The 25,327-nt window shown below is 39.6% G+C and overlaps 1 protein-coding gene across 5 annotated transcripts in view; it reads right to left on the reverse strand.

Annotated features, from left to right (window-relative positions):
- Positions 1–25,327, reverse strand: part of FGD4 (FYVE, RhoGEF and PH domain containing 4) — a 248,447-nt gene that overhangs the window by 57,559 nt on the left and 165,561 nt on the right. For 3 of the 5 annotated variants that reach the window (XM_034936051.3, XM_034936053.3, XM_057299473.2), the window contains exons 2-4: positions 23,930–24,082; positions 11,803–11,986; positions 5,781–6,288 (exon numbers count right to left, since the gene is read on the reverse strand). In XM_034936051.3, the coding sequence (XP_034791942.1) occupies positions 5,781–6,288; positions 11,803–11,986; positions 23,930–24,082 (845 nt within the window). Of the gene's footprint in view, positions 1–5,780; positions 6,289–11,802; positions 11,987–23,929; positions 24,083–25,327 lie in introns of those variants that run through there. The other 2 variants (XM_055095747.2, XM_034936058.4) reach the window with 2 other exon arrangements.

Below are 25,327 nucleotides of genomic sequence, written 5' to 3' on the forward strand. Positions count from 1 at the left end.
CAAGTTATATACTAGTATACAGCTAGTTAGCTATCAAGGCCTACTAAAGGCTAGGTCTCCAAGTTAACTCCTAGTTCCATATTCTAAATGCTGACCATGCTTTTTTCCTTAAAGCTTACCAATATGCCTGCACCCCCACCCCATTCCCCTCCATCCCTGTGGTTCCAAAACACTGTTCTCTCTTCTTTCTCCTCTTGGACAATTTATTAAACATCCTTTTCTATTGTTTGTGCTTCATGGCTCAACTCTTGGCCCATTTCCTGTTCCTACACATTCTGCTTTGGCAACGTTAATCACACCCTCATGCACATCCTCTTAACATTCTTACCCTCTTTCCTGGGCTCTGGATCCACAGTTCCACTTGCTTAATTAATATCTCCAAATGGATGTTTTGCAGGAACCATAAACTTAGTAAAAGAGTACAAAAGTAACCTAATTAGCAACTCTACTTCCTTCTCTCAAACCCACACCATTACTTTCCTTCCTGTCATCTCAATGATTTCAACATGTCAGGAAGCCATGGCCTGGAGAGTTTGTTAAAGTGATGTGTCTGGCCAGGCACGGTGGCTCACACCTGTCAGCACTTTGGGAGGCTGAGGTGGGTGGATCACTTGAGCTCAGGAGTTCAAGACCAGCCTGGGCAACATGGTGAAAACCATCTCTACAAAAAATACAAAAATTAGCCAGGCGTGATGGTGCATGCCTGTAGTCCCAGGTACTCAGGAGGCTGAGGCAGGAGAATTGCTTGAACCTAGGACGTGGAGGTTGTAGTGAGCCGAGATAGCGTCACCGCACTCCAGTCTGGCAGCCTGGGCAACAGACCGAGACCCTGTCTCAAAGTAAATAAGTAAATAAATAAATACAGAATAAAAAATAAGCAATAGCCATTACAATTTTTTAATTACAAAAAAAGTGATGTGTCAGTGGTCACCTAGCTAGTACGTGACGGGGCTGGGATTTGAACTCAGGTATTTTCATTCCAAAGCCTTCATGCCTAAACCAATAAATCGTAATGCTTCCAGAATTTTTTTTTTTTTTTTTTTTTTTTGAGAGAGTCTCACCCTGTCATCCAGGCTGGAGTGCAATGGTGCGACCTAGGCTCACTGCAACCTCCACATCCAGAATTCAAGCAATTCGTCTGCCTCAGCCTGCTGAGTAGCTGGGACTACAGGTGCTTGCTACTGCGCCCAGCTAATTTTTGTATTTTTAGTAGAGATGGGGTTTCACCATACTGGCCAGGCTGGTCTCGAACTCCTGACCTCAGGTGATCCCCCTACCTTGGCCTCCCAAAGTGCTGGGATTACAGGGGTGAGCCACTGCACCCAGCCCAGAATATTCTATTTTTGTAAGACATCTACACCTGGACTTCCAAGAAGCCCCTCAATTCAGTATTGCAAAATGTAATTTATTTTTTGCCCACAAAATAGGTTCTGCCTTCCATTCTCTTGTAGTTCATGTGCCATCTGCCAATTCATCCAGCCTAGGAGTTGAACCTGACTTAACCCCCACATCTAGCCACAAGGTCCTCAGAATCTTCCTTGTCTCTCACCCTCTGCCTCATCCAGGCCCCCTTCATCTCACACCTGGACTAGTACAGTTGCTTCCTAACCACGTGCCCTGCTCCATCTGTTTTCCCTTTCATCTGACTCATTTTTCAAAAACCCACACATGTGTCATCATGTCACTTCCATGCTTTAATTGTTTCTGAGGCCAGATAATATTAGGCTTACGGAAAGTTTGAATTCATATGGGGGAAATACCTATGTATAACCCAAAAAAACAGGATACAGAGTGACCATACATTATGCGATCAAGTATGTTTTTTCAAACAGCTCAGAAAAACAAGCTAGAATATCAAATATCTAAGCAATTCTCACTGGTAGAATTATGGGTGTGGTTTTTGTGTGTATTTTCTGTGCTTTGCCAATTTTCTTCTTTTTCAATGAAAATTGTAAACTTTTAGCAACTTAAAAGGTTTTAAAAACCTTTTAAGATTTTTAAACTTTTTAAACTTCCAAACTTTTAAAAAAAGTCTCTAATGTTTTCAGGAAAAAAATATGTATATTCTTAACAGGCATTCAAAAGCCCATTGCAGTCTGTTCTTAGCTTACTCTTCTAAATCTAGCCTTGTACCTCTGTATTAACTTCTCTAGCCATTCTGACCTCTGATTATGCAGTCAGAAATATTCCCCTAAATGCAGCATCTACAATCTTGCCTCTACTCATTGCTCACACTTTCACTCACCCCCATCCCAGCGTATCTTTGATCTCACCCAGCAATCTCCCATCCTTGCTTCAAGGCTACTTCAACTGCTTCTCAGCAGCCTGGCCCTCAACTAGTACTCCTGGGGCACAACTGCTCCTTGATCTGCATTTCCCTTTTTTTTTTTTTTTTTTTTTGAGACAAGGTCTCAGCTCTGTGGCCCAGGTGAGAGTGAAGTAGCAGGATCATAGCTCACTGCTGCCTCGACCTTCTGGGTTCAAGCAATCCTCCTACCTAAGCCTCCCGAGTAGCTGGGACTACAGGCAAGTGCCACCGCACCCAGCGAACTTTTAAATTTTTTGTAGAGATGGGGTTTTGCCCATTGCCCAGGTTGGTCTCGAACTCCTGGACTCGAGAGATCCTCTGCCGTAGCCTCCCAAAGTGCTGGGATAGCAAGTGTGAGCCACTGCACCTGGCCCAGTCATCTGTATTTCCAAAGCACTTACTGTATCATATTATGTCAATTTGTGTATGTCTCTCACCCCTCAGCAGACTGAGGCTTTGTTGATAGGGCTTGTCTAGTCCATTTCTATGTTGCTGGTGCCCAGGAGAGTGAGACTGGCACACTGAATTTTTTAATTGAACAGTTCAATTTTTTTCACATTTTTCTTTCTTATATTATGAACATAGTAAACTGAGTAGCCACAAGAAAGAATTTTCTGAGTTCACCGTTCAGTTCTAAGTGAATAAAGAAAAGTTGCCTTTAAGATATACATATATATATACATATATATATATATATATATATATATATATATATAAAATTTTTGAGACAGGGTCTCACTCTGTCACCTAGCCTGGAGCGCTGTGGTGGGATCTCAGCTCACTGCAACCTCTGCCTCCCAGGCTCAAGCGATCTTCCCACCTCAGCCTCCTGAGTAGCTGGTGGTGCATGACACCACACCAGCTAATTTTTTGTATTTTTAGTAGAGATGGGGTTTTGCCACGTTGCTCAGGTTGGTCTCCAACTCCTGGACTCAAGCAGTCCACCCACCTCGGCCTTCCAAAGTGCTGGGATTACACAGGTGTGAGCCACCGCACCCGGCTGCTCTCCTTTCTTTCATTCCCTATCCCTTCATTTTCCCACTCCTATGGGCATTTGGGAAATGCCCATCAAATCTAACACAGCTTAAATGAAACATATTTAAGACTATTCTGAAGTAAGTATCTATTTCCACTTCCAGGAAGATTAAAGTTTTTCAGTTGTCTGCATATTGAAACTAAAAATATTCCATTATATCTTAGAAGTTCAACACATTGGACAGCTTAAGCAGCAGCTGATAATCTGGTGTGCTATGCTAACAAGGGAATATACCTACATCGCAGCATAACAGAATTAATATATAATCACTGAAATGGGCCTTAAGATTTTTCTTTTTTTTTGGGAGGGGGGGTTATAACATGAAGATAGGGCCTTAAGATTATATACAGTTTAGATTCTTTCACTAAACACACCAAGAATTATTGACTTGTTCAAGCTCATACTGCTAGTTAATGGACAAGCCAGAAGTAGAATTGAGATTTCTTTGTTCTAATTGTTTGGTCCACTATATTACTATTGACATTTTTATTAATTTCTTTTTCTTAATTGTGGTAAAATACACCTAATAAGATTTACCATCTTAACACTACTGAGATGTATGTTTGCATTTAGGAACAAGGAAAGGCAACATAACAAACATCAGTGCAGCGAAGGTGAACACACTGCCGCAGCACACTTATGAAATCCTAACATTCCATTTTAACAGGAGAGATGTGGTGTTCGCATCAACCGCTCTGCAGAGAAAATTTGCTTTTTCTTCCCACATACAGCATGTGCCATCCACTGTGTAAAGGCCCATTCAGGAGAAAGGCCAGTAGTACTATTCTATGTTTCACTAGTTTAATAGGAAAATTCTATAAAATCTCTCCCAAAGAGGTAAGATTCATCTAAGAAAATGCATCCATAATAATATGTGAAGGGAAGAAAAAGTACCATCCAACAACCATAGGCATCATCACCAATTAGAATATTTTTCTTTGTAAGAACAGCTCTTACTATTTTATATATACTTGTTGGTGGCATCATCCCAACAGTGGCAAAAGATTTTCTTGGTTCTAACCTTCTCTTCCTTCCATCATGGTTCACGAACAAATAAACTAAAAATCTATCATTGTATTGAGGCATAGGGATTCACTTTGCAATGTCCTGTTTCTTTACTGTTTCAGATAATGTTACCAAGTATGACTCACTTTCTCCCACCCACTTCCTTCTTTAAACTTTCTCTGCTTCAGAGTCAGTATAAGTTTCACCAGCAAATCAGCTCTTTCTTAGCTGACATTGTGCATATGAGCAGAAACCCCATCCAGGCAGTTCATCAAATCACTTTCTTCTTTAGAAAGGACAGAAATGTCCAGTTCTCAACAATCCCACCAGCTTATTACCCATGGCTGCTTCATTTATTGACATTTCTTGCATTTAGCCATTTAAGTTTGTGATGTGTTGCTTCAGGGACACAACACTGGCCTGGGAGTCACAGCATGAGGGTTGTGAGCTATTATTCAAAAAACAGCGTGACCTTGAAAAAAAAATCATAAGCTTTCTGGGACTATTTCTTCTTCTATAAATGAATTGCTAAACTAAGATTTTTTTTTTCCTTGTTTTTTGAGACAGGGTTTCGCTCTGTCACCCTGGCTGGTGTGCAGTGGCACAATCATGGCTCATTACAGCCTTGACCTCCTGGGCTCAAGAAATTCTCCCACCTCAGCCTCCCGAGTAGCTGAGACCACAGGTGCAAACTACCATGCTCTGCTAAGTTTTAAAATTTTTGTAGATACGGGCTCTCACCATGTTGCCCAGGCTGGTCTTGAATTACTGGGCTGAGGAATTCTTCCTGCCTTGGCCCCGCAAAGTATTGGGATTACAGCAATCAGCCACCATGCCTGGCTCTAAAATGATTTTTAAATGGCCTTCTAACTCAAAGACTACACCATTTATTAGAAAATTGGGTATTAATTAGAAAACTTAAAAAAATTAAAAGCCTAGAGTTATAATCTGTTGAATAATTTAATACTTCCATATTCATGTCCTTAAAAGTAACATTTACTAGTGGCAAGTTCATCTTACAGGCCTATTTATTCTATTAGAAACTTCTGAATAACAAAGATTATACAATTTCTTCTTGCTTGGCCCATAAGTATTAGGGATACAGCACCAACATCTAGAGCAACAAGGAACATTTTCTTTCTATGTAAAAACAATACATTTGTGGATTTCCTATATTAAAGTTTCCACACTGTTCTGACTCCTGAAATTACAACAGAGATATTAACAGAAACTACATGAAAAGAAAAAGTGAAATATATCTGCTTAGAGCATAGGGGAAATGCTCATCAGCAGCCAGAGCTTGAAAATCGTTTAACTGCCAGTGTGGGTGATCTGATTCATACATTTCAGGGGTGCAATAAATAAAGAGTTTTAAGACAACAATCGAATAGGCAGGGTTTTCCCTGCTTATGAGCTAGTCTCATGCTCTACCTTCAACTCATGGTGCTGGTCCAGCTGCTCCAGTTCCAGAGGGCTTTCCCCATTTTCCCTCTCTTGTACCTTGGTTTCTGTTTCTGCCCCTCTTTCTTCTAGGGGGAGCACTGGGCCTATGCCTGGAGTCCTGTAGCTACTGTCAGAAGCATTTCCATCACAGCTATCTGTTGTGGGTGATGCAGGAGCTGTGGCAGTTTCATCTCTTTCTCCATTCACTATGTGCGTATCAAGCAAGGGTTCAGAAGCTTGAATAGAAGTATCTGGGCTAAGAGTGGCAGCTTTCTCCTCCTCACATTCCATCTGGTTTTGTGCTGCCATTACACCGTTGGCCACACAAGTCTGTGCACCCTGAGTCTTATCTGTATCATTTCCCTGCCTCTGTGGCAAGTGCTGGGAGAGGAGTTTTTGTTGAGGTGTGGTTGTCAATCCACGCCTTCCTGGGGTTCTAGGAGCATTTAGGTTCACAGCAGACTCTTTCTTCAAATCACTATAATTTGATAATGAGCTAAAAGATAAAATACAAAGGAAGCATGAAAACATTGGCATGGAAAAGTTCTAGAATTAAGACAAGTTTATTCCAGTTGAAAAGGGATATTCGCTACTTTTTTTTTTTCTATCTCTGATGGTTTCAGAAACATGGATTTGAATATTCTTAGTGTAGACCCAAGTCTCTTGGGATGCTATCCACATTTAAATAAAGATTTAAATAAAGAAGATGACCCTGAGTCTACCTATGGGGACTGGAACATTTCCTTGGGCTGTTTATTTTATTTATAACTTATTTATTTTTTTCAACGCTTAACTTTTCTTGATCCTTGCACTGTTTAATAATGTGACTAGTTAGTAAAGACTTAGTTAGACATAATACTTATGTATTTATCATCTCTTCCTAACATTTTTACTTATTGATGTTTCTTAACATTTTTAAATAGTACAGTGTAGCCAGTCCTTAATTTATGAACAAATTATGAACCAGAGTTTTTTATTTGGAAGGCATAATGAATACTCTCAAAACTTTATTATTCATGCTGCCATACCTTTTTAACTGGTCTCTTTGTTTCCACTCTGATCCCCTCCACTAGAACCTCTACAAGTCAGTCACAAACTCTGAGGGCTTCCTCACACACTCAAGGGAAAACTCAAGTCCCAGTGACAGCCTATGAGATTCTACATACTCTAGTTCCCAAAGTGCATGGCCTCATTAGATTTCATTCTTCCTTAACTCACTGTGTTCTTGCCATACTCCTTGCTGCTCCCATTCTTAATAACCAAGTGTATGTGTCTTGGGGTCTTTGCAGCTGCTGTTCTCTGCTTAGGACAATCTCTCCTAAAACACTGGTATTTCTTCTTATCATTCGGGGTTCTGTTCAGGTATCACCTCTCCAAAGAGGCTTTCCTAGATTCATCTATCATAACAGCACTCTCCATCACTAACTCCACATCTGATTTTATTTTTCTTTAAAGTCCTTATTACTGCTTGACATAACAGTAGTTTTAATAGGAGAATGAAACTTACTCTCAACATATAACAATATTCCTGTGGAAATACTTGTGCAGATTTTTTTTTTTTTTTTGAGACGGAGTCTCACTCTGTCACCCAGGCTGGAGTGCAGTGGCGCAATCTCGGCTCACTGCAAGCTACGCCTCCCAGGTTCACACCATTCTCCTGCCTCAGCCTCCCAAGTAGCTGGGACTACAGGCGCCCGCCACCAGGCCCGGCTAATTTTTTGTATTTTTAGTAGAGACGGGGTTTCACCGTGTTAGCCAGGATGGTCTCGATCTCCTGACCTCGTGATCCGCCCGCCTCGGCCTCCCAAAGTGCTGGGATTATAGGCATGAGCCACCGCGCCCGGCCATTTGTACAGATTTTAATCTAGGATTCTGGGAGTGGGGTGGGGAATGGAGCACAAAACTGTGGGCTATACTCTTTGAAAGATTCCTGTGACCTAAATGAGAAGAAATAAAGCAACTAAAACTCGGTGAGGTTGCAGACTTCCTCTCTGCTTTACTCCTACCTCTTAGCGTGGCGCTTGACACAGGGGAAGTACTCAATAAATATTTGATGAACTTTGAATAACCACGATAATGATGATGATTGTGACAATAATAACAGCCAGAAACATTTATTAAGTGCTTACTAAGAACCACAAACTATAAGAAGCCCCTTACAATAATTACCTTGTTTCATCCTCACAATAATTCCAAAGACAGGGATTCCATAGAGAAATCTAGGCTTAGAAATTAAGGTGGCCAATGTCACAATGTAACAAGCAGAAAAGCCAAAGGTCAAACCATGAATCCAACTCTAAATCCCATGGTCTTCACCCCAAGTTATGATGTACTGGAGCAGAAGGACAGAATGAGCATCAGGTGAATAGGCTGTAGGCAAAATGAAGGAAGAAAGTCTAGGGCTGATTATCTTCCCCTGTGCAGGTAACGGGATAAAGGGAGGTGGGGAAGGAAACAGCAAGCAGCCTGGTCCCAAGGACAATGCTGAGATGTGTCACCTTTGCTCCCACCCCACCCTTCCCAATCACTGCTGATCTGGACTGGAGAATGAAACAGGGAATAAAAGTAAACAGCAAGAAAGTGATGAGGGAGGAAAAAAGATACAGGTAAAGTCCAACACCAGAGGAAAGAAAGGATAAATTGAGTAGGGGAAAATGTCATATATATAAAAATCGGAGGTGGGCAATACAAATAAATGTTATACACTCTTCAGTTGAGATTTGCCCCCTTGAGGAGGACAACTTTGGCCTGGATAATTTCCCAAGTAGTCTTTAGAGATTTGAATCAAACTGTCCTCCTTCTCCTGCCCACATCAGTCTCTGGATTCCCTGGTGGAAAGATCCTCAACAGATCCTCTGAAACAAATTTAAGCATGTTCAGGTCTTATCTAAAGGATGGCTTTGAATAAGAGGTGCAAATGTCCCATAGTAAGTGATATCAAGGGTATGAGTAGGGAGGGAGAGGAGACGGGGAAGGATAACGTGGGTAAGGAGTTAGTAAAAGCAGTAGTTGAACCAGTACTTGGAAGATTCCTGCTGCTTTGTGGATGCCAAACCATAAGGAGAAAACAGTTGACCTTGGAGTGTCCATGGGAAAAACCAATGTTCCGGCCAGGCACGGTAGCTCACGCCGGTAATCCCAGCACTTTGGGAGGCCAAGGCGGGCAGATCACCTGAGGTCAGGAGTTCGAGCCCAGCCTCAACATGGAGAAACCCCGTCTCTACTAAAAATACAAAATTAGCCAGGCGTGGTGGTGCATGCCTTGTAATCCCAGTTATTCAGGAGGCTGAGGCAGGAAAATTGCTTGAACCTGGGAGGCGGAGGTCGTGGTGAGCTGAGATCGTGCCATTGCCCTCCAGCCTGGGCAACAAGAGCAAAACTCCGTCTCAAAAAAAAAAAGAAAAAAACAAAAACAAAAAACCACTAATGTTCAGGTCTGTAGAAACATATTCTTATTTCTAAAATCTGAAAGTGGTTCCTAGGTTAAAAAGAGTACTCTCTCTTAACCTGAAAGAGAGAAAGAAGGAGGAATAGGAGAAAGAAGGAAACCACAGTAAAAATTAAAGAAAATCTACTTGCTCCAAATCTCTCATCTTAACAAACTAGTGCTACGATGTTTTTTTTTTTTAAGGCAGGGTCCCACTCCGTCGCCCAGGCTGGAGTGCAGTGGCACAATCTCGGCTCACTGCAGCCTTGACCTCCTGGGGCTCAAGCAATCCTTTCATATCAGCCTCCCAAGTAGCTGGGACCACAGGCGTGCACCACCATACCTGGCTAATTTTTGTATTTTTTGTAGAGATAGGGTTCTGCCACATTACCCAGGCTGATCTCGAACTCCTGAGCTCAGACAATCCAACCAATGTGGCCTCCCAAAGTGCTGGGATTATAGGCATGAGCCACCATACCCAGCCGGGTAAGGTCTTAACAACAGTATGATATGACCATTCTGACCAGACTCCACTCTAACAGATGTTGGTTCTTCCTATCAATTTCCTGTGACAACTCAGAGCCTCCCTCTATTTTACAAAGCTAGTCTAAGCTCTCATAAGGAAGGTTAAAAATGAAAACGACCCTTGCAATGGCAAGGATATCACTCAACAGTAAATACAAATCTCCTACTTAAGTCCTATAGATCCAATGCAGTATTAACCCACACAAACACTTTAGGGGCCAGTCTGTAGTGGTAATACCTCACTGAAAACATAACATTGTTTTTTGTATTGGCAGTGGACTCTACCATAAACAATATTTCTTCACCAGACCTGCCGAAACACACTATACCCAATTTGCACTCGGAACAAACTTGCTTAAAAAAAAATCATAAATTATAGCACATTTTTCCTTAGATGAATTAAACCTTCAACCTTTGCATCAAAACAGGATTGAATTTGTGAAGCTTGAATGATTAAAAAAACATTAAGTGGAAAAAGTACAAACAGTTCTCATGTAGAGGAATCTAAAACAATGCAGTGGGTTAACCAAAATGGAGAGGATGAGAGGACGCACCCTTTGGAATACTGACCCTTTCCAGGCTTCAGAGAGTTATCCCTGAAATCTAGGGATGCAGGCTCTGACATGCCTTATGACAGGGATCAGGGCTCCAGCCCCTCCTATTATGCAGTCACTAGGCATGGCCCCTGGAATTTGCAAACATGAGGGGTCACTCTGTTGTTATCAAGTCAATTTACCCTGAGCAGCAAAAAAAAAAGTTTTAAATGGAATTAAACCATTCTAAGTAAAGATCACTGTAATTCAAGATAGCAAAGGTCCTATAAATCCTACTTCAGAGGAAGAGAGGCTGAAGTTGAAATATTTATGACCAAAGTTCCTACAATTTATCAGGAATGAAAATTGAAGACAGGCTTCTCTCCAGAACTTGTAACTTTGTAAAATAGACGGGGCCTCTGAGTTGTCACAGGAAATTGATAGGAGGAACCAACATCTGTTAGACCCATTTAAAAAATGAGGGACACTGCAGGTTTTGTGCTTGTTCACAATTCCCAGAAGATAATCAAACTATTTCCAAGCTATGATTTCATTACATAAGTAACAGTAAATCCGACAAATAAATAATAAAATCACCCTAATGGTTAACAAGTCCCAAATATTACACTGAAATGAATGAAAATATTTGGTTTCAAGGATGAAATTGAAGTTATACACATTCTGTTTAGTTGTACATAGACTTTTGGTGACAGGTAACAAAATTTTACTGATAAAATTGCTTAAAATTATATTTAAGTCAGTGACAAAATTTCTTTTTATCAAAAGACTAAGAAAAAATAAACAATTGAGAGTTTTATAAGGAGAAAAGCAACTTATGTGGGTTCTGTTTATCTTTAAATGAGAAATATAATATTTCACCTACCTTTGTTTTTTCCAAACATTGGGACTAAAGAATATAAATTATATTTAATAAATACAAAACTGAAATTTAGCATACATTTTGTCATTGGTAATAACATCTCTTTGCAAAACCTAGCATATGATGGAGTATATGGAGAGGGGAAACCGGGACTGAATGGGTATAGAAGACCCACATTAAATAAAATGGGATGGAAAGAAGAGAGGGCCCCAGGGAGGAGACAAGCCCACAGGGGTCACATTCACAAACATACAAAGTGAGAAACGAAGAGACAGAGGCATCCGCTCAGACTTTCCAACCCAGATATTGAGCATCCCACAGAATGACCCACAAGGAGTAACACATAGAGAATGACACACAGAGATACAGAGGAAACGAGAGAAAGCACACAGATACCAAAGCACACAATTTCATGAAAAAGCTGGTGGCCTACAGTACTGTACCTAGCTAATACATAGTAAATGACAGTTCATATTAGGGTAAGATTAAGTCATTCGTTTTAAAAATTCACCCTTTCTGAAGGCCTACCAAACCTAATGGAATAAGATATTATGCTTTTTATTTAGAATGTATCTATGACTATCATTTTTTCAAAAATCAGCTTTCTTCTTCTCCTGCCTTCTCCCATTGTAAATTAGCTCTTACCTGCCTCCTTCAAAGCGACTGATGAGATCTGATACCTTACTGGGTTTTTCTTTTGAGACACAAGAAGCAGAGGCAGGTTTAATTTCCTCCATCCTTGGTTTTGCACTAGGTAAAGCTTTATGCCTGGGGGTTTGGTGTATATTGGACGAAGGTGAATTCTGCAGGTGTAATGGCTTTGGAGGCACTGTAGAAAAAGAATAGAATTCAGTATTTCACTGATATTTTGTTCAATAACAATAAAAATTCTGGTGTCCTGGGTGCAAAAATATTCAGCATTATAAAATTATTGTAAAGGGGGCAGGTGTCAAATTTTGAACTAAACCATAACCAAAAGACTTTTGTTCATTTTGGACATTTGCTTCATGCCTTGTGGAAATCCCATCTCCAAACTTAAGTGGTTCTTTTAATTTTATTGCATCTTAAATATGGCAATATTAAACACCTAGGAATCTACATAAGGCTAAAGCATTCTAAGGTCTATTACAGATAACACAGCAGTTATTCATCTCAACAGGGAAAAGGTGATGCTAAATTTAAAACTAAATCCTAGAGATACATTGTCTGCTACAAAACAGGTTTTCTAATAGTTATAGTTGATATACCAGAATCCACAGCTAATAAGTTAAACAACATAAAAGCCAACAAAACAACAACAAACAACAGTAATACAATGTTGCATCAATATAGCATCTTCTTCCCATTTAACAAAAGCACTTTATCTCATTTGATCTTTGATGAAATTTTATACTTTATAGTTCTCTCAGGTAGGTACTACTATTCTCTTCTTATGTCTATGAAGGCTTAGAGAGGTTTAGTGACTGGCCTGGGGTAACAGAGTTGGTGCTACAGGCTTGGATATTTGTCCCCTCCAAACATCATGTTGAAATCTGGTCCCCAATGTTGGAGGTGGGAACTATAGGAGGGGTTTGAGTCATGTGTGCAGATCCCTCACGTATGGCTTGGTACAATTCTTGCCATAGTGAATAGGTTCTTGCTCCATTCGTTCCTCCAAGACTGGTTATTAAAAAGAGCCTGAAACCTCCCCCTTCTCTCTCTTGCTTCCTCTCTCTCCATGTGATCTTTATACATGCCAGCTACCCTTTATCTTCTGCCATGAGTGGAAGCAGCCTGAGGCCCTCACCAGAAGTCAAGCAGATGGTGGCACTGTGCTTCCTGTACAGCCTGCAGAACTGTGAGCCAAATAAGCCTCTTCATAAATTACCCAGCTTCGGGTATTCACATATAACAACACTAAACAGCTTAAGATGGTTGGCCTGCATCAATATACCACAAATCATCTACTTTCTTCATAAGTCCTTCAATCAATTAATAGGATAAATAAAGATCATTTCATGAAATACTAAAATCTACAGAGTTTCCCTAACACACTGTAGATGATAAAATAATATGCCGTAAGTGCACAATCAGTAAAGAAATTACTTCACTTTTGAAAACCAGTATTACTTTTCTCTAAGATTAACATTCAAGGTAAAATACTATATAACATGTAGTATTTTTAAATAAGCAGTGTGGACAGATCAAATAGAATCATCTTTTTTCTTCCTTAAATCCTTTTCTTACCTTCTGGAAGAAGGGTGAGGAGTCATGTCGCCTCCTAATTACATGCCCCATTTTCCCCCAGCTGGTTCCCCTGGTTTTTAGTGATCTCATCTCTTTTATAAACTCAGTTAGCTGACAGTTGGCTCATGCTCACTGGCCTAGATCTCATCATTTCAGTGCCAGTTATCAATTTATTATAGGGAAGGAAAGAAATGTCACAATGAACTACAAGTGGAGCAATTAATTCACTTAATTCTCTTTCAATACAAACAATAAGAAAATCTCAATTTAAAAATGGCATGCTTCTTTTGTGAAAATGATATTTTCCAACATATGTTTGGGGGAGTGATTAACATAGTATTATTTGGGAACAATGGGGCTTATATAAGTGTAATATTGGCTAATTTTACAGAAAAAAACTTCTGTGTAGAATAAGTATGTACTAATGTAGCAAAACAGGAAAATCTCCCACCAAAAAACCCTTTTAACATTATGAGTAGTAAATATGAACTAATGCAGTAAAACAGGAAAATCTCCCACCCCCCCCCAAAAAAAAACACTTAAGGTTATGAATAATTCAACATTCTTAGCTAGAATACTAAAGGAAGTGAATATAATTTTGTGTGCTAAAATTGTTATGAAATAACTCATTCATCTACCTAGAGTTTACTCACTTAAACATGCCTTATTTATTATGTGCCAGATGAGAGAAAAACTAAAATACAATGATACCCATCACTTTCTCAGGGATGACTCTACCCACTTTCCCAATCTAAATTGTGTCCACCTCTTAAACTGTTTCATAAGCACTGTGTGCTTTCTCCAAATTGCTTATCACAATTTGTGGCATAATTATTAAATAATTAGTAATGAGTAGGATTAAATAATAAAGCTGCGGTAAAATAGTAAATATATTATGAATTTAAAGGTTTTTTTTCCTCCACAAGGCAGGAATTGATGAAGGTAAGGAATATATTACTTTTGATCACAGCTATATTTATAGTGTCTATTTGCATTATTTTTGGCAAATGTTTGGAACATTATACTTAGTGTGTCATCAAGGAGATCATATACTAGTGGAGAGGCACTTTAATGATGTTGATAAAAGTGAACACTGGGTACATAGGTATTTTAAAAGCACAGAGGAGGTATCAAATTCAGCAAGGGAGAAAATGTAAATGTACAGTAAATCAGTAAATATACACATTTTAAATAAAAAAGAACAAATGGTACATGGATATGACAAATCTGAAGATGATACATGAATGACTAAAGTTAGACACACTGTCTTAGAAAAAATTCTATCACTTGTTCATCATTTATAATGTAATAAAAGTAACAGATACTTTGCCTCAAAATATCTAACTGATGAATGAAAATGATTCTTTCAACTCCCAAAGTTATGGAGTTAACTGAGGAATATCTAACGCAGGACTAAAAGAAAAAGAAATCTTGTATGCTATGTACTTACGACGCAAAAAAAAAATCCAATACCAGGCCAGGTGCGGCGGCTCACGCCTGTAATCCCAGCACTTTGGGAGGCCAAGGTGGGCGGATCATGAGGTCAGGAGATCGAGACCATCCTGGCTAACACGGTGAAACCTCGTCTCTACTAAAAATACAAAAAATTAGCCGGGTTTGGTGGCGGGCGCTTGTAGTCCCAGCTACTCGGGAGGCTGAGGCAGGAGAATGGCGTGAATCCGGGAGGCGGAGCTTCCAGTGAGCCGAGATCGCGCCACTGCACTCCAGCCTGTGCGACAGAGTGAAACTCCCGTCTCAAAAAAAAAAAAATCCAATTCCAGTTAAAAACCAGGATCTCATGTTTCAGTCTAATAGTCTGTACCCAGAGGAAATGACAACAGATGGTAGAAGCAACCCAGGAATTGATACTTCAAATTATTGAGACTAAATTTATCTTCATGGCCACCTTTCTTAGCTTCTGGGCAACCAAACAAATTGCAGCCAACGGCCTTTATATCTCTTGTATGTTTTTGTTCTGCTAATCTGTTGTTATGTCAGTTTAATTCATAGGTCCAGCTGGAGACCTAAAAGGTAATTAAACTGACATAAACACATATACAAGATCACGAATTAGAAAGGACCAGTAAATCCTTTGCATAGCAACATAATCCAGATTATGAAGACTATATTATAAAACTAAAAAGAAAATAAAAATCAAGGGCTAAAGAAATTACAATTTTATCAAATAGACAATTATTCACTTTTAAAAAGATTTCCCAAATTACTTATGTAAGAAGGGAAAAGATTATAAATTGTAGGCAATATTCTAAGGATGCAGTTTATTATCAGTCTCTATTGGCATTACAGACGATGAGAATGGAAAACCCTAAAGTTCCGATTCCTCCTCTTCTTGGTATTTCAATTATTTATTTATTTAGATTTTTTCCCCTTTCATCAGATAAATATTAATTCTAGAGATCAATAGTGTGACATTTAAAACTAGCAAAATCATTTCCAGATTTGTGTTTCACACTCTGAGAACAGTGTAGTATGCAAACACAGTCTTTCCCTACTTGATTGTTAAGCTCCCTAGAGCAAGTAAGCTTTTCAGGTAAAAGGTGCCCTGAATCCAATATACCTACTGTAACACTTACTTAGCTGAATAAGATCAGCTAAGTACAATTCTGCTAGGATATGAACAACTGCAGAATCATGTTGTAAGAACCTTATTATATATCTAGAGCTAAATGAAAACAACATATCTATTGGAAAGCCACCACAGTAGGTTCATTTTCTTTTCTATTTTATCTTTTATGTGTTTATGTGTATGTATGTGTGTGTGTAAACATACATACACACACGCACGCACACAGATGGTCTTGCTCTGTCACCCAGGCTGGAGTGCACTGGTGCAATCATATCTCATTGTAACCTCAAACTCCTGGGCATAAGTGATCCTACATCTCAGTCTCCAGAGTAGCTGGGATTACAGGTGACAGCCACCCCTCCTGGCTTCATTTTCTTTTGAAATAGATTTCTTGGGAACTTTCTTACTGCTTGGCTCATCTCTACTCTCCCACCCGCTATGCAGCCTAGATTCCAGCCACACTGAATTGCATCTTCCATTGTAAGCTTGGTAAGGTTTTTTCAGGCCTTCAGGCTTTGGCACATACCTAGAATGGTCCACTTGGCAAAATCCCCTAATTCCCACAAGGCTCACCTCAGTCATCAACTTTTTAAGAAGGCTTATCTGACTCTTCCACCTCTTGCCCTCCCACCCTGCCTCAAAAATCTTCAAATATCTTCTCAACTAACATTTGTCATTTTGTTTTATAATATTTTACAACCAGGGTTGCCTCCCTAGACTTTTGAGTTCCTTGATGAACAGGAAATGAATCTCATCTTTGTTTCGGCTCAATACTTCTTGTAACCCATGATTATAGGTTAACATTCAACTCTTTTTTTCTTTTTTTTTTTTGAGACAGAATCTCACTCTGTCACCCAGGCTGGAGGGTAGTGGTGCAATCTCAGCTCACTGCAACCTCCGCCTTCCAGGTTCAAGTGATTCTTGTGCCTCAGCCTCAAGAGTAGCTGGGATTACAGGCACCTGCCACCACACCCAGTTAAGTTTTGTACTTTTAGTAGAGACAGGGTTTTGCCATGTTGGCCAGGTTGGCCTCAAACTCCCGACCTCAGGTGATCCGCCTGCCTCAGCCTCCCAAAGTGCTGGGATTACAGGCGTGAGCCACCGTGCCCAGCCACATTCAACTCTTAAGGAAAATCACTATTTCATAAAACAAATTCATATTTAATCTTACTGCTCCTATCAAAGACTGAAAAAGTAACACACAGCTACTTTGAGAAGTAAATGACTAGAAAAGGATTTAAAAACACACGAAAGAACCCGACCTATGAAAGCACTTTGTACTTGCACAAGATTAACATATATGAGACGTCTATTTTTAAGATAACCATATAACATCTATGTGAAATTTCGTGGCAGGATACAAAGTTTCAAAATATAAGAATGCCCTTCATCTGCCCCCTTCTTTGTTCTGCCATCCTTGGCTCTTCTACAAGGCCCTGTGAAGAACTGGATCTTACAGACCCAGATAAGACTTTTGTATTATCTGGAATTATTTTGTATTATTTTGTATTATAAGGAAGAAAGGAATAACAATCAGAATAAAAAAACTGAGGCACGATGTCTCATGCCTGTAATCCTAGCACTTTGGGAGGCCGAGGCAGGTGGCTCAGCTGAGGTCAGGAGTTCGAAACCCCACGCTACTAAAAATACAAAAATTAGCCGGGCGTGGTGGCACATGCCTGTAATCCCAGCTACTTGGGAGGCTGAGGCAGGAGAATCGCTTGAACCCGGGAGGTGGAGGTTGCTGTGAGCTGAGATCATGCCACTACACTCCAGCCTGGGCAATAGACAGCCTGCCTCAAAAAAAATTAAATACATAAGTAAATAAATAAATAAATAAATAAACTCCTATGCACTATTAACTAAAAGACCTAACAATCCAAAGGATATAGACAGGAAAAATAGTGTTCACCCTCACTTATTAGTATTTCAGGGAAATACAAATTAAATCCATAAGCTGATACCATTTCAGTCAAATCAGATTGACTAGAATTTTAGCATTTCTTTTTTTTTTTTTTTTGAGACAGCGTCTTGCCCTGTCGCCCAGGCTGGAGTGCAATGGCGCGATCTCAGCTCACTGCAACCTCCACCTCCTGGGTTCAAGAAATTCTGCTGCCTCAAACTCCCGAATAGTTGGGATTACAGGTACGCACCACCCACGACCGGCTAATTTTTTGTATCTTTAGTAGATGGGGTTTCACCATGTTGGCCAGGCTGGTCTCGAACTCCTGACCTCGTGATCCGCCCACCTCAGCCTCCCAAAGTGCTGGGATTACAGGCGTGAGCCACCACGCCCAGCTTGACCAGAATTTTAAATCTGACAATACCAAGTGTCAGTGAAGATATGAAGCAATGTGAACACAACATTTTTGATGACAGTATAAATTTATAAAACCACTATGAATTCAGCATTTAGAAAATATATATCCTAGAACAATTCTTATACCTCTATATAGGGTGTTTATTTTCACTTTTTCATTAATTAAATGAATACTTATTGAATATCTACTAGGTTCTAGCCACTTGAGCCTATCAATGAGCAAAGGAAAAATGAACAAAAAAATAGCAAGTAAATCATTTATCGGAAGGAGGTAAGTGCTAGGAGAAAACGTGGTGAGGGCTAAAAGAACAAGATAAATACCATCCAGGGTGTGGGAAGTCAAAGGGAGGGCAGATTTCAGTCTTAAACAGGGTGTTCAAAGTTAGGCCTCCGTGAAAAGCTGGGATTTGAGTAAGCCTTGAAGTGGAAGGAACTGTTTGGGGAAGGGCTTTCCAGCAGATGGAATGACAGCCAGGGACAGCTGGGGTCTGGAGGCCAGCAGGATTGGAGCAGAATGGGCATGTGGACAAAAGTAGTGCATAGGGAGGCCTGAGAAAGTAGACTCTGGACCACTTATTTTGACTTTGCATGAAATGAGAAGTCCTGCAGGGTTCTGGGCTGAAATGTAACATGATATAACTTAACTTTCAGCAGGATCACTCTGGGAGCTGTGTTGAGAATGTAGAGGAAAACAGGGGAGAAGCAGGGTGGACAATTAAGAGGATATTATAGAAATTCAGGCAAGAGATCACAGTGCTTAGGAAAAGGTAGTGAGAAATACTTGGATTCTAGGTAAATTTTTAAAGTAGATTTCCTGATAAGATTGAATTAGACATATGAGAGAAAGAGAGGGGAGGCAAGGATGACTCTGAAGCCTTGGGTCTCAACTACCAGAAGGATGGAACGATGGCCAAGTGACATAGCAGGCAAAGCAATTTTTGGAGAGGAGAATAGCAGTTAGCAGTTCAGTTTCATATACACTAAATTTGAGATCTCTATCAGACTATAAATAAGATGGGTTTTATTACACCCAAATTTATAGATGTAAATAGGAAAAAAAATTGATCATTCAAAGTAATTATCTAGAATGAAAAGAAACCAATTGCCAGTTTAAGTCAGTAGTCTTCAATTACTCTTCTTTTTGAAAACAGAAACAACAAAAGCTGGCTATGTATAAATGCATTATAACATTACACTTTTAAAAGAATGGATCATTATACATAGATTTTTACTTTAGAAGCAAATGAATAGGTTTAAGTACTCTATATTTATGTAAGTTACTCAAACAACAATGTGGCTCTTTAAAGCATTTAATGATTGAGACATTATGTGACAATTTGCACTTTATAAAAATAATCAGGAACTATGGAGAATGTTCTGGATAGAAGCTGTTAAGAGAAAAAGAACTATTAACTTTAATTACCAAAGGAGCTATTTTGAGTCACTGTCTAGCATGGCAGGAAACAGGCCAGTATTAAAAGTGGTGAACAAGAAGAAAGACTTATGCTGGAGGTTGCTCAGTAATTTGTTTGACTATTAGGATTGGTATGTAGTGAATAAGCCATTGTTTCCAAGGCCTTAGGGTATTTTCTGAGGCTGAGGCAAAACAAGCTCTAATTATGAAACAAATCCATTTCGAAATCTACATATTCCAATTTGGATCCAAATGCAAGTTTATCCAATCTCTAATCTAAAATTTATCTTTCTTTCTTTCTGCTGATTTTGAAATAGCAAAGGGCTGCCATTCTGGTCATTCCTTTTTCAGGTTTAAAATAAAATAAAACTTAGCTCATTCACCTTTTAAAAACCTATAAATAATTCTTCAAAAATATTTACTTACTGGTAATTAATAAACACAAAACGTAAACCATATATTGTTCCAGAGACATTACTACATAATCACCACTAATAAAGATGTGCAATACTTTCCCCTTTTAAAATTACCACAATAGGCTGGGCACAGTGGCTCATGCCTGTAATCCCAGCACTTTGGAAGGCCAAGGCAGGCAGATCACCTGAGGTCAGGAGTTTGAGACCAGCCTTGCCAACATGGTAAAACCCAGGTTCTAACAAAAAATACAAAAATTATCTGGGCGTTGTGGTACATTCCTGTAGTCCAGCTACTGAGGAGGCTGAAGTGGGAGAATCACTCAAACCTGGGAGGGGGAGGCCGCAGTGAGCCAAGATCACACCACTGCACTCCAGCCTGGGTGACAGAATAAAACCCTCTCTCTCAAAAAAAAAAAAAAACAAAGCCCACAATAAATTGTGACTATAATCTTCTTAGCAATCTACATAAGGAAAAAAAGATATAATTACGTGCTTATTTTTATCTAGGTGAGAGTTTTGCAAATGCAGCAACTGATATTATAGTTTGTACGAATTCTTTGTTGTGGACTGTCCCGTGCATTGCAGGATGTAGAGCAACAGCCCTACCCTGCACTCACTGGCTGCAAGTAGCAACTCCCACAAGCAGTGTCAAGCAGAAATGTCCCCAGGTACTACCAATGTCCTATTGTCGGGGGAGGATATGCAAGTGTGGGCAAAACTGTCTCCGCTTGAGAACTACTCACCTAGAATAAGAGTCCTAAATTAAACTAAAACAACATAGTGTTGTGGGTAGCAACTATCCGGGGCTGGTGGCGTTGGCAGTAAAGGAATTTACCAAGACAGTTGTAGGTAGAGAAAGGCATATTTATTACACAAAGTATGAAAATAACACTGCAAGAAAGCAACAGGCAGATCAGCAAGACAGGAGCTGACTACAAAGAGACAAAGGCTTTCTGGGGATTTTATAGGATGGTGCTTGTGCTGGAGAGGGCTACATGCAGTACTGATAATGCCAGTGCCAAGGTTGCAGTGAGCTAACTTTCATTTTTCTATCAGCCACGGTGTCTGGTGATAAGTGCAGGAAGATTGTGAGTTATTTGCACAGGAGGGCTACACGCCCTGGACCAGGAAGAAAGGCAGACTTAACAGTTTATCTGCTTTTTCTTTCTGCTTTCCCCTGCTCCTGCCAGCCTGACTCCACTTCCCTTGTTAGGACCACACACATAGTGACCTTGAAGCCCCAGCAACCTCACCATTCACAACTTGTAAGGGATTTGCAGTGAGGCAGGAACAAAGGTGTCGGGGGTGATAATTCCTTGGTCCATGCAGTAGGTCCCTATTAGCACCCCCTTCTCTTCTCTGCCTCCATCACCCAAATGTTAGGAGAAATTAAAATTAGCTTCTCTCCACTAAAGAGTAAGAAACACTCATTACTGGGTACTGTTGATTGACTTACTGACCAATCTATGTGGCAGCTCATCTGATAATACTAAGATGTAGCCTCGTTTCAGGGACGTTGGTCCCTGCATGGCACATGTTCAAAGTTTTAAAGAATAGCAGAAACAAAGGGGAAGAAATGCAGCAATATAGCAGTGTTATTGAAGACTGGTTATGTACTATGTGAGCGGACACATAGGCAGAAAAAACTGAGTTGATGAATGAAACATACAGCAGGTCAGGTTGTAATGAATGAGAAAAAATAAAGTTCATACGGAGTGCTGTGGTCTGAGTGTTTGTGTCCTAAAATTCATGTTGCCATCCTCATTCCCAAGGTGACAATATGAAGAGGTGGGGCCTTTGGGAGGTGAGTAGATCATGAGGACTGAGCGCTCATTAGTCAAATTAGTGCCATTGAAAAGAGGCCCCAGAGAGACCTCTCACCCCTTCCACCCTGTGAGGTTATAGTGAAAAGATATGGACCACAAAGCAGGCCCTCATTACACTCTGAATCTGATCTTGGACCCACCTGTGGACCAGAAAGCAAGCCCTCATCAGACCCTGAATCTGATCTTGGACTTTCAGATCACAAAACTGTGAGAACTACATTTCTATTGTTTATAAGCTACCCAATTTATGGTATTTTGTTACAGCAGCCTGAACAGACTACAACATAGGGAAATATAAAAGGGCAGGGTGAAAGGTGAGGTTAAAATTTTAGCCATGGGTATCAGGGAAAGGCCAAACACTGCCTGAAAGTATTTTGAAAAAGAAGTATAAAGTACTCCATGATTTATTTAATATCTGCAAATATTCCCTTTAGTTAGAAAAGTATATATACATAATTAGCCCATATTTAACATAGGAAGTAAATATGTATTTATATAACTATATAGTGGCTTTACTATAACTACACAACAGCAAAAGCAAGGTTAAGTGTTGTCTACTTAAAAAGGGGATTATTTTGGCACATGCAGCTCAGAAAGGACACTCTTATATCTCTCAATACACTGACTTTGGAAAACAATGAAGTATTGCACTGCATCTTCCAAAAATAAAGGCTTTTTAAGTAATGAAATTCTTCCTTTGATCAGGAAAATTACAACTACAATTGTATTCATTATTAATATTCTTACCTCACACTGGATCTTTGTCAACTCGGGTCTAATGGGCGAAATGGAATTTTATATTTTGGAAATAAAAAGGCTTAAATCATGGTCAAAAAAAGTCCTATGTTTATATTCACGTCAATGCTATAAGGGAGCAGTGTAGTCAAAAGAAATGGTTGTAAGCTCGTGAATAGGCTACTCATCTGAATCATCAATTATCTGACCTTGCTTGATAGTGATATTCCATACCACCACAAATATAATTGTAGTGAGAACAAGACAAATATCCCATAATCTAGAAGATTCATTTTAAACTCGTTCTAAAATTTTCTTTCAGAAATCCTTAAAACATACAACTTTAAGGAATAACACCACTTATTTTATAATGCATGCTCTAGAATACATTTTTCTTTGCAAGAACAGGAAAGAGACCTAAGTAAACACAAAATAAATAAAAATAGAAACTGATTTTTCCCAACTGTAGTAATTCTGACAATGCCCAGTATTATTTCTCATATCTGTTTAGCACTCACTATAAATGAAAATCTGTAAGGAAGAAACTACACATTAAACCGTAGGGTAGCTTAGCTTTTGTGTTCCATTTCAAAAGGCCTTGCTCTCTATCATCAAAACTATAATTCTGTGCTTCTCAAAGTTAATACCCAGTTCACTGGAAATTTCTTTGTAAAAGGAAATGGTCACTGAAAAAAATCATTCAAGCTTCCTACCATTATGGCTTTTTCTTTACCCTCACTGGCCACTCAATCCTGAATGAAGGGCTGTTACTGTTCCTTTCTGCGGAAGACCTTACTATCAGGTGTTTTCATGCCCTACCTCCTTAATATTTTCAAGTCACATGCTTGATAAGTACACGAAGTGCTGTTTTAGAATTATGTTTTACAGATACTGACATCTAGCAAATCATTTCTTTCTAACAGTAGCTCCAAACACATTTATTACACAGACAGTAAGTCCCTGTACTAGATCAGGCGTAATAAAGAGATCACAGTTCCGTTAAGATGACATGCAAACAATTTCAGCAACATGAAAAGATCCATATAGAGAAATGTATGTTGTTTCAGGAGCAGAACAAATAGCAACCTCTGCCTGAGAAGATGCACAGATGGACTCTTCTCTAAAAAATAATGTACCCAATTCCTTCCTTCTAGCTTAAAACACTTTCTTTGTGGCCATCATTTTTCTGGTTAGCCTTCATTGATCAACAACGTACCCACCCCGAACACAAACTCCCAGTGAGCATACCTTGTGGCTTTGGACTTGCAGCTGAGTGTTTTGCTGGCCTGTTCCCATTTATTCCCTGAGCCTCTTCTTCAGATACATTCTCACCAACCAGTGTGGTTGTGCTGCTTGTGGAGCAAGGTGGAACTAAAGCGATCTTTGGACAGGTACTGCTGCCTGCAAGAGTTCAGAAAGAAAGGGCAGGTAAGTATGGAGGCATAGCACAATACTGCCTTATAAGTTAAATTTCCCCTGACCCCATAAAACAAAAACAGTCATAGTTACAAGACTAAGCATAGAAACACTTTTCCCACATGGGCTGGCCTTAACAAAGAGTTTTCCTGGGAACTATCTCATTCCATGTGCTTTAGGAATCTTATAATGGATGTTGACAGAAGACTGTTATACACAGGCCTCCTCTCCTTGCAGGGCCACAGAAAGGGCAGAACGCAGCTGCTACAATGTAGGCGAAGGAAAGGACGGAATTAATCCGTTAAAAGCCTTCCTTTTTAGTGTTGGGTCTGTGGCTAGTCACAGAGCAACTCAAAAGAACAAAGGAGGAAAGCCCAACGTGACAGCTGACCTAAAGACTAGAAGAATGGCTCGATTTGAAACTAACAAATACACACATGCGCCCACGTCCACACACACACCCTCTCGCCCACTAGCTTACTCAGACTCCACATCAACATCCATGACATACGCTAACGGTGACCCATGTTTTCCAAAGAAAGGATGGCAAGATTATACAGATAACATGGTCACATTTATATAGAACTCAAAAACTCCAAAATGTTCTTTAAAATCACACAAATACATCATGAGACATAGACGAAGAGGAAGGATTAAATGTTTGCTCACTTTCTGGTATAAAAAGTTATATGTTGAATTTCAGAGACTTTTAAAGAAGTCATGTGTCAGTGTTCTCTATTATGCATATTAGATTTCCTTCTCTTCTGGTTGACATGGTGATATTAAGACCACTGACTCTGCTTCAGAGAAAATAAAATTTCTACCAGGAAATTCAGTATAATTGAATCAAAGAATGCAATTTAAGGAATTATCATTTGGTTAAGAAACAAAGAGTTTCATTTTTTATAGAATCCAAATATCTCAAAGAGAACTCAGAGATTTTTTAAGCCTTAATTATTGAAAACAAGCTATTTTTTAAAAACCCAATCAACTTTCTATTGAGTAAAAAAACCCCAAAAAACTCTTAATCCAATTCATTATTAAATAATATTGATTAGAAACCACATTCGGGCCAGGCGCGGTGGCTCATGCCTGTAATCCCAGCACTCTGGGAGGCCAAGGCGGGTGGATCACCTGAGGTCAGGAGTTCAAGACCAGCCTGGCCAACATGGTAAAACCCCGTCTCTACTAAAAATACAAAAATTAGCCAGATGTGGTGGTGGGCGCCTG

Source organism: Pan paniscus, chromosome 10 (assembly GCF_029289425.2).
Source record: "Pan paniscus chromosome 10, NHGRI_mPanPan1-v2.0_pri, whole genome shotgun sequence".
NCBI lineage: Eukaryota > Metazoa > Chordata > Mammalia > Primates > Hominidae > Pan > Pan paniscus.